Consider the following 10000-nt stretch of genomic DNA (forward strand, 5'->3'; position numbering starts at 1 on the left):
TATGGACGGTTCAAAGCATCAGCGGTTTTGAAGAATCTCGCGTGGCCTTAAAATATGAATTGTGACTGTTGACTGAAATATGAATCCTGGGGTTCAGTTCGTGCTGAAATCCAACAAGCAGCTCTTCAGTGAACGATCGCACATTATGACATTTAAATTAAAAAAAGTTTTTAACTTTACGTGAATAAAGTTGCAGTAATTAGAGAAAAAAAGATTAAGTTGCAAGATTTTTGTCCTTGTTGAGAAAAACATTTTTATAAACTTTCAACAACAAGGTTGGGATGTTTGAGTAAAAAAATAAATGACAAATCTTTGAAGACGGTAAGTAATTTAAAACAAAATGTCAGAAAATTAAGCCAGAAAAAGTTGAAATGTTTCAATAAAGGAAATGAAGTTTTTTTTTTTTTTTTTACAATGAAGCTGTAAAATTGCAAAAAAGAAAAAAAAAAAAAAAACAATCTAAGAATGCTGAAAGTGTTTCATGAGTTTAGTGCACAAGAATGAGGCGTCTTTAAATTGCTAAAAATATAAATGGAGTTTGGTGCTGAGAGGTTCAGACTGAAGCAGAAGGGTACACGTGGGTTTACGGTTGCTCTACTTAATCAGTTATTTTCTTATATTTCTTTGCATTTGACAGTAAAAGTACTTTCTCCCTGACGTATGACTGACGTGAAGAGTGACTTCCTGTGTGCAGGTGCAGCGTTTCTGACCACGGTGGCGTCCGCCGGGATGATCGCAGGATTTGGCTCCACGTTGGCGCTGGCCAAGAAGAAAAGCCCAAACTGGTTCAGTAAGGTGAGCTGATGCCACCTGTGTGCTCCAGAATTTTACTGTTACTTTAAGTGTTTGTGTGCAGGAACTATTTTCTCTTCCTTCATCAAATCAGCAGACGGCTGGTTTCGTTTTTAGATTTTGGACTGCAGCCTCGGATATTTGGCATCAGCTTTCACAGCTGCCAGTTTAAGACCTCTCTTTCTCGAGATATCGTGTCCACGAGAATGAGATGAATCAAGGTCACGGTGACCTTGAACAACGGCCTTGTAATCTAATCAGTTCATTGTTGAGTCCAAGTGGACATTTGTGCCAAATTTGAGGGAAGTCGCTCAAAGTGTTAAGATATTTCTTTCGGAGACGGAGATGGACGAATGAAAATCCTGAAGACGCGACGCCTCAGGTGCTCCGACAGTCAGACTTTACAAACGTCTCCGACAAAATGTTCCACATATTTCTGCTGGCAGTCATGACACGAGGAGGAAGAAAGAGCGGGTTGTTTCCACGACAGAGAGTGTTTTGACACGGCAGCGTCCTGATTTAGTTTTCCTCTCATTTCTAACGTGATTAGTCTCCCGTGGCGTCATCAGGATGAAAACTCTCTGCCCGACTGAACGAGACGAACCAAAAACATGATGTCTGCTTTCCCCCCGCAGACGTCACGGAAGCGTCTGCACGCGTTCCTCCGAAGGTCGACTCGAAAACTTTCCATGAAATCTCCGGATTTCACAACGACGCCTTTAACCTGCTCCTGTTAACTGGAACCGCGAGCTGATTGGCCGCTCGCAGGATGTGATTAGACGTGACGCACAGAGATAAAGTTAGCCGGACCGACAATCGGCCGCTTGTTCCCGCAGTTTATTTCTGTCACAGACTCGTCTTTGTCGTCGAAGCTTCAAGAGAAATTTTAGAAAATGTGAAATCAGATGAAACTTGGAGCGACTCGTGGTGGCGAGGAGATATTTCAGGTCAGACTGCTGCTTTAACCCCTTAGTGACTGTTTGTTATTAACCCTTTAGAGACCGTTTGTCTCATTTTAGTCTCTTTTCTTCTTCCTGTTGTGATAACTGTGTGTGTGTTGATGCATGTGTCCTAAATGTAGTCCAGATTGTGTATCTGAGTGTAATCAGTGAATTTGCAGCTCAGCTCCTACAATAAGTCTAAAATACACTGTGGAAACTAAATAGTTACATTCAGACTGTTCAGGTCCAAAAATGCTCCATTGAAACCCATTCAAACTGACATTTTTGATCCCACAGCCATCAGAGCAGAAAAACAGGACTTGTATTATTTCTGGGTGTCATTCTGGGCTTTTGACTCTGAATTTGTCATTTTGACTATTTTCCACCTGATGAGGTCATTTTGACCATATTTGGCATATGGAGGAAATACATGCTATTTCCACTAGGTGACCTGTCACAGTCAATGTAGCTGCTGATCACTGACATATCCCAGACTGTCAGCAGCTACACTCACACACTGACATATCCCAGACTGTCAGCAGCTACACTCACACACTGACATATCCCAGACTGTCAGCAGCTACACTCACACACTGACATATCCCAGACTGTCAGCAGCTACACTCACACACTGACATATCCCAGACTGTCAGCAGCTACACTCACACACTGACATATCCCAGACTGTCAGCAGCTACACTCACACACTGACATATCCCACTGTCAGCAGCTACACCACACACTGAGCACGGAGGAGACTGACAAATATATATATATATATATATAATCTAATAACATAGTGGCATCATGACAGAAATCTGGCATTTAAAGGGTTAATATTCTGAAAATGAATTTAAATTAAATGATTTGATATTTATGATTAGGACTGATGTTGGTAAAAATTAAACTCAAAGAAAGCAGAAAATCATATTAATGTATAATATTTTGTGTGCAGAGCGATACGAGTGTGTGTGATATTAAAGTGGGCCCTAAAGGGTTAATTCACAGTTTGAGCAGTAAACGTTTGTATAATTTCTGTATTTCTGACTCTGGCCTCTGATGCTGTGGTTCCTCCTCAGGGGGTCGTGGCGACCGCGGCGGCCCCTGAGAGCGGGGCCTCTCTGGCCCTCAGAGCTCTGGGGTGGGGCTCTCTGTACGCCTGGTGCGGCGTCGGTCTGCTCAGCGTCACCGTGTGGAAAGTCCTCGGCGTTCACAGCGTACGAACCTGCAGTCACACATCATATAACAGCACGTCACTCTACACATGAACACAACGGTTTCATCAATTACTGCAGAGCGTTTTAAATTATATTTATTCATTAACATTTATTCAACTTTTCAACATTGTTTGAACTGAAGCTGTATGACAGAGTGTCGGTTACTGATGGTAGATATTATGAGAATTAAGGGTTAATATTTTAAGGTGATTGTGAAATTTAACAATTATTGGCAAATAAAGTTTAAGTATTTGGAGTTTTAGATTTCATTCCTGAAAAATGCCCTTAAAACTTTGTGAATGTTGTGAAAGTTGAAATCATTCAAGAAAAAATGAAAATATTTCAAGGAAAATTTGTAAGTTCAAAAATATTGTCAGAAGATGAACCTCCTTTAATCTTTTAAGGGGAGAATTTATTCATTTGGCCAGTTGAGGATAAAAGTGACTAAAACAAGTTTGCTGATTATTTCGTCATGAAAACTATCAAAACGTTTGTCTTTCTCTGACCTTCCTCCTGAAGTTATCCGAGTTCAGACAGAAGATGCAGTCCTTCTTCCCGTCCATCCCAAAGACCGCCGAGTCTGCAGCCGGACCTGAACCTGTGGACTGGGACTCGCTCTTCAAGTCAAAGTGACCTCCTGCAGCCGGACCTGAACCTGTGGACCGGGACTCGCTCTTCAAGTCAGAGTGACCTCCTGCAGCCGGACCTGAACCTGTGGACCGGGACTCGCTCTTCAAGTCAAAGTGACCTCCTGCAGCCGGACCTGAACCTGTGGACCGGGACTCGCTCTTCAAGTCCATGATGTGCAACTAGAGGACGAATCAAGCGAGTGACATTAATGTGAAAGCAGCAGAACATTTAAAAACGCTGAATTCTCTGTTGGGATGAAGAACAGCTGATGAGCTGAGACGCTGAACATACTCGCCTCAAAAGTCAAACTATGGAGGCAGATTTCATAATTTAATAATTTAATATCTGACTGAAGAGAGGACGTCCTGCTGAGTCTCTCGGTCTGTGGAGTTAAAATAAAATGCAGAAACTCAGCCATTCAGTTGTCCTGTTACATTTTACAATCCTTATTTAGATCGTCATCACTGACAAGAGTTATTCTAAAATACGTTACAATGTAACTGTCGAAAAACTGTTAGCATGGTAACGTTAGCCGTGCTTTCACAGCTAACATGCTAATGGTTGCTAAGCGCCCTTAGCCTGAAAAACTATGGGGCAGGCCGAGGGTCATAATTATAGAATGTGTGTGCGTTAATCGTGCGTCAAAATAAACAAGTGGCATTAAAATGAATATGCATTAACGTGTTATTAACGCATAAACCTTTGAAGAAATCAAGCCAATTTGTTTCAACCTTAAACTGGTACTCTTACTTCTAGCTTTCAGTTTGGGGAAGCTCACCATGTTTTTGGGCCAGCTCCTCTGCAGTCTCTTTGAGTTTTCTCGAGAGCTCGTCATTGTCTCTGCTGAGATCCAGGAATTCGGGGTTCAGTTGGTGGATCTGCTTCTCCAACTGGTTCACATTATCCATGTTCTGGATCTGCTGCGTTTCCCAGCTTTGTGTTTTCTCTGCAAGAGTCCGTCTGAATGTCTTGTCCGGTTTCTTCTCCTTGTCCTCCATCGCTCTCTTTTTTGCCTCATTATCAGCCATTATCAGGTTTTTCTTGAAATTCTCCTCCAGAGCAGTATTTTTAGCCTGCCAGGCATCTTCGCTCTGTAGGAGAGCAGCATCTTTGCTGATCAGCTCCTTTGTGGTCTCTTGTGAGTTTGTCAGAGTACCTTCTTTTCCTGTCTGAGAGTCAGGTTTTCGGTGTCTCTCTGGTGGATAAGTTTCTCCATCTGAGTCACCTTCTTCCTGTATTCGACCCGCAGGTTCTCGACTTCCACCTGGCTGACCTGGCTGCTTTGGTGTGAAAGTCTTGCTTTCGCTGCCTCTTGCTTGCTGAGACAGTAAGACAGTTGTCCTGAGCCGGGAAATTTCTGACTCAATCCTGGTGATGATCTGGGTATTAAAGTTAAAACTGTTAAAGTGTGGACAGATGAAGCCACCGCAGCTCTACAGGACTGTTTTGAGTGCACAGATTTGCAAATGTTCAAAGATACTGCTGCTGATAACAAGATCGATCTTGAAGAAAATGCATCTTCTGTGACATCATACATCAGCAAATGTGCTGATGACGTGGTGATCACAAAGACGGCGAGATCATTCCCCAACCAGAAACCTGGATGAATGTGGAGGTGAAAGGCTCTTCTCAGGGCTAAAAAAGCTGCCTTTCAGTCAGGGAACAAAGAGGCATACATCACCGCCAGAGCCTGACTGAGAGCTGGCATCAAGGAGGTTTAGAGGAGACACCAGCAGAGACTGGAGAGAGACTTCAACAGCAACAGCATATGTGAGGCCACGCTGCCGGACAAGCTCAACACATTTTACGCTCGCTTTGACCTCCTCAATAAAGACTGTGAAGTCTACTCCGCCTCCAGAAGACTGGCCACTCTCAGTGACCACAGCACATGTGAGGAAACTCCTGCTGAGAGTGAATATAAACAAGTCTGCCGGCCCAGATAACGTTCCTGGATGTGTACTAAAAACTTGTACTTACAGCTTGTTAATGTTGTATCTGACATTTTTAACATGTCACTCTCACAAGAGACTGTCCCCTCCTGCCTCAAGACAACCCTCGTTGTCCCTGTACCTAAAAAGTCTGCTGTGTCTAGCCTTAATGACTACCGCCCTGTGGCTCATACCCCATCCTGATGAAGTGCTTTGACAGACTGGTTCTCCAGCACATCAAAGACAATCCCTGCCAGTGACAGTAAATCTACCTTGTATATAACTCAATGTAAACTGAGTCCAGAAATCTCTGGATGGCAGCAGATCATGACTGTTTAATATCTGATCATGCTCACATATTAAACTTTTCTTGTATATGTATAATTTATATTTCATATTTTTTTCTAGACTGTTTGAGTTGACACCGTGTAATTTTATTTTATTTTATGTTACTATTTTTTTTATTATCTAACATTTAAATATTTTTATATTCATCATTATTTTTTTACTATTGTATTGTACTTTCACTGCTTATACTATACCTCAGCTGCTGTAACATTGTGAACTTCCCCTCAGTGGGACTAATAAAGGGTGTCTTACCTTTTCAGACACAAATTAACACAGAAACGTTCATCGGGTTGTTCTCTCTTACAGTATATGACTGAAGCGAGTTGGAGGAAGTGTTTTTGACTGAGGGCCGGTTGTTTGGGAGGAGTGGTTTGACTCAAATCTCTGATATAAAGTGGCAGACCCAGGACTTTACCCAGCAGTGACTGTAGTGCACGCAGGTGAAGCCAGCTGTCGGGGGGCGCTTTTTACATCTAAGCTCAAGACCTATAAAATATCTACAAGTGTCATCAAAACGGCATTCTGGGAAATGTTGTGAATTGCAATTTGTTAAAAGTAGAGGAGGCAGGTCTGTTTACCAGGAGGTGTGAGGACGATCGAGGCGGACGATGAAACTGGAGATCTGTGGAGACAAACAGGAGCTGAAGGACAGAAAATAAAACTTCACGTTAATGCAGACTGCAGACTTTTGTTTCTGGATCATCAGGGTTCCCACGTATATTCATGGACAAAATTTCAAAACTTTTCCATGACTTTTCAAGGACCCGTGATAGTTTAGTTTGTGTCCCACTTGCCCAACAAGTTTTTAAAGGTATCAGAATCAAACTATTCAAACATAATTTCAGCTAACGGGCGACGTGGAGAGAGATCAAGGGCAGTGAGAGAAACGAGAAACATACGTGACTAAACAAACACATCGACGCATCAGAGCCGCGTCACGTCAGCAGCTGCAGGAAATAACATTTACTGGAATGTGACATGAAGTGGAACGTTATCCACGGAAAACTGCTGTAACAGCTGCAGTACACACAACGACATTTTCAAAGATTTTCAACCCTCTGAAACCTGGATCAGGAGTCCTTGTGCTGCGTTCAGGCGCCTTTCACATCACTGAACAAACTGGTTTGATCCCTTTTGAAAACATGGGAAACTTAAAATACCGCCACGCAGTTGTACGCCTGCTCACCAGCCAGCCAAGCTTCTCTGGCAGTCTCCATCCATGTCTGTCAAAACATGCACGCTTCACACACAGAAGATCTCTACAATCAGCACAGTGCACAGTGGTTCCTGAGGATTATGGCCAAAATCATCTTTTATGAGGCCTGGCAAATGTGATTGTGAAATTCCATGACTCTTCCAGGTTTTCCATGACTGTGGGAATCCTGGATTAATGAGCTAAACATGTTAAATAAATGAATGAACAAATATAAGTCGGTCCAGACCTGCTCACAGAGGGAGCCGGAGCTGCGTTCAGTGCTCAGCAGAGTTCATGTACGTTTATTCTGGTTGTGGAACATAAAGATCTGAAGAAACAGCGTCTGTCAAATCAAACAGGAGACGAGCTGCATGAAGAGACCTGTTCTTTTTTTATCTCTTTACATTTGTTATAACGGTTTCTGTGTCAGTGAGCGACATGATGAGTCCAGTCCCGCCCGGCCCTCCGCCTCCTGTACACGCAGTCTGTCAAACCAAACGCACCCTCCCCGATCAGACCCCCCGCCCCCCCCCACGTCCTGAACTGGGAGTTTTTCCTTAAATACAGAGAGAAGTCTTCACCTGCTGGAGGAGAGAGAAACTAAACGTTCAGGTGGTTTTAAATGATGACGCTCGAATGTACATCGTCTATTTACAGGAGGATGATGGGAGTTCTGACTGACGGTAAAAGTTCTTCGAAAACAGAAAGTGGCGTCTGATACTGCTGTCGGCAAAATACTGATGGTCAAACTGCAGATGGTCAAAGAATTCACATTTAAAGTAAGAAACGCCCAAAACAAACCTATTGCACCAAAACAAAGTACGTGACTGAACATCAGCGTTTCCTGTCGAACCACATGAGCAGAGACACGCTTATCTACAACATGTCAAACAACACGTGTCCCCGCTTAAATTAACCTGACCCCGCCCCCAACAGCTAACTAATCCCGCCCCCGGGAACAGAAACAAACGTCCACAAAGAGCGGCAGCGCCCCGTCACACTTTGGTTAAAACAAAACAACAAACTGACAAAAGAATAAAAAATTAAAAATACAAGTATTAAATATTTTTGTATTAAAATTACTTAAAAATCCCAAATAAACATTTTGCAGATGGAGCCGCGGAGCCGTATAGATTCTATATATATTCATTTGTACGTAAAAACATTTGTTTGTTCTTTAAATAAAAATATAACAGGAGCCACTCCGTCACACTGAGCGCGCTCCATGGCGGTGATCGTGTCACGAGCGGCCGATCTTAAACAGTACTTCACACATGATGGCCGCCACCGAGGAGTCGAGGGCGGCCGAAAGCGAGATGTCCAGCAGCCGGCTCTCGTACAGAACAAACTCCGTCCGGTTCTCTTCCACCCTCGCCATGGCCAGCAGCGCTTTGGCGGCGCGGCACATCATGTTGACACTGGGCGGCTCGGGCGGCGCGGCGGCGTGCAGCACACCGTGAGAGCTTTGCTGGTACTGAGCCACCGCCACACTGTCCTCCAGGAAGCCGATCAGAGTTCCCACACTGCCCTTCTGCAGGGCAATGGAGCGCGCTGCCGTTGGGTCGCCCTGCGCCAGGTGGGACAGCACCGCCACCGCCATCTCCCGGCACACCTGGCTCTTCCTCTCGCCCACCAGGCGCATCAGCGTGGCGTAGAGCTTCTGCTGGCGGCTGAAGGGCGGCGTGGCGAGCAGCAGGTCCACGTTGCAGTCCTGGATGCTCAGCTTGCACAGACACTCCAGCACCAGTCTCTGCGGCGTGAGCGAGGACGTGCCGCCTGCCGAGCAGAACGGGTCCTGCGCCTCGGCGGACGGGCACACCATCCAGTGCAGCAGCCCGTCCAGGACGGGCAGGCAGATGCTCTCGGGGTACTGCGACAGGTCCAGCTGGCCCGCCATGTTGGCCAGCGTCACCAGCGTGTTCTCCCTGAGCGCCGCGAGGCAGTCCCACCACCACTCGTCCCGGCTGCACGCCAGCCCCCGCTCCTCCTCCCGCTGGTAGCTGGGTGCCGTCCGTTTCCTGCGCGGGTGATGGTGGTGCAGCAGCACCAGCCGGCCCAGGATCAGCACCAGGCCCGGGTGCCGCGACATCTCGCCGTCGTTGCCGGGGACGAAGGAGAGGCCGCGCACGATGTTGGAGATGCAGACGCAGCGTTTAGCCAGAGCGTCCTGCCAGGACTCGGCGGTGGACAGCGGCGCCTCGTCCCAGCAGCGAGGCTCGTCCTCCAGCTGGCTGAGGGGACTCTGAGCCGCCGGCGACCTCCGACCTCTGACCTCCGACAGGAAGCCTGGAGAGGAGACACACAGATACGACCTCAGACGGACTGCGAGGACGAGTCTGAACACACCTGCTACTGAAGCAGAAGATCTGAACCTGAAAGAAGATCAAACACCAGAACTACAACAAACACACGGCGTCTCCTCAAAACGACAGTCAGGCTCCAAGACCGAGCTGCAGCAAACCTGCAGCGTCGCTCAGAGCCAACAGGACGCACGAAGGACGTCATCAACTGTCTCTGTTAACTCCTTCTGCTTCAGACTGTGGGCCGGCGCAGGAAAATGTCAAATGACGCGTTGAACGCCTCATTTGACGCTAATAAATGATCGATGGTGTGCCGCCTGACTCCGCCTCTGAAGAACATTAAAATGTATTTCAGCACAAAGTGGCGCCGATGCTTCAGTGAAGAGCTGACAGGAAAAGACGTTTAGCGAACGAGCAGGTTAATAACGACGATCAGTTTTATCACCGCGTTATTTCAGCTGCTCATTCTGCAGCTCCGACGCTGGTATTTAAGTCCGACTGTGATGAAGGAGACTTTATATAGACTTTAGTTTTTGGACAAATCAAAGTCAAATGTTTTTTACTGATTGAATAATATCTGTGATAAATATTAACAGACGGATGTAGCAGCTGTAATATAACAGCAGAGTAAAAACAGACTTCAGCCAAT

At 45.6% G+C, this 10000-nt stretch overlaps 2 protein-coding genes across 2 annotated transcripts in view; one reads left to right on the forward strand and one right to left on the reverse strand.

Annotated features, from left to right (window-relative positions):
* The window catches only part of tmem242 (transmembrane protein 242), a 6039-nt gene extending 1312 nt beyond the window's left edge, over positions 1 to 4727 (forward strand). The window contains exons 2-4 of the mRNA XM_042503190.1: positions 695 to 795; positions 2813 to 2950; positions 3470 to 4727. Of these exons, the coding sequence (XP_042359124.1) occupies positions 695 to 795; positions 2813 to 2950; positions 3470 to 3583 (353 nt within the window). The 3' untranslated portion in view covers positions 3584 to 4727. The remainder of the gene's footprint in view (positions 1 to 694; positions 796 to 2812; positions 2951 to 3469) is intronic.
* Positions 4728 to 7321: 2594 nt separating this feature from the next.
* arid1b (AT rich interactive domain 1B (SWI1-like)) overlaps positions 7322 to 10000 on the reverse strand; it is a 26837-nt gene continuing 24158 nt past the window's right edge. The window contains 1 exon segment of the mRNA XM_042503230.1: positions 7322 to 9337. Coding sequence (XP_042359164.1) covers positions 8292 to 9337 — 1046 coding nt within the window. The 3' untranslated portion in view covers positions 7322 to 8291.

Source organism: Plectropomus leopardus, chromosome 16, assembly GCF_008729295.1.
Source record: "Plectropomus leopardus isolate mb chromosome 16, YSFRI_Pleo_2.0, whole genome shotgun sequence".
Lineage (NCBI taxonomy): Eukaryota > Metazoa > Chordata > Actinopteri > Perciformes > Serranidae > Plectropomus > Plectropomus leopardus.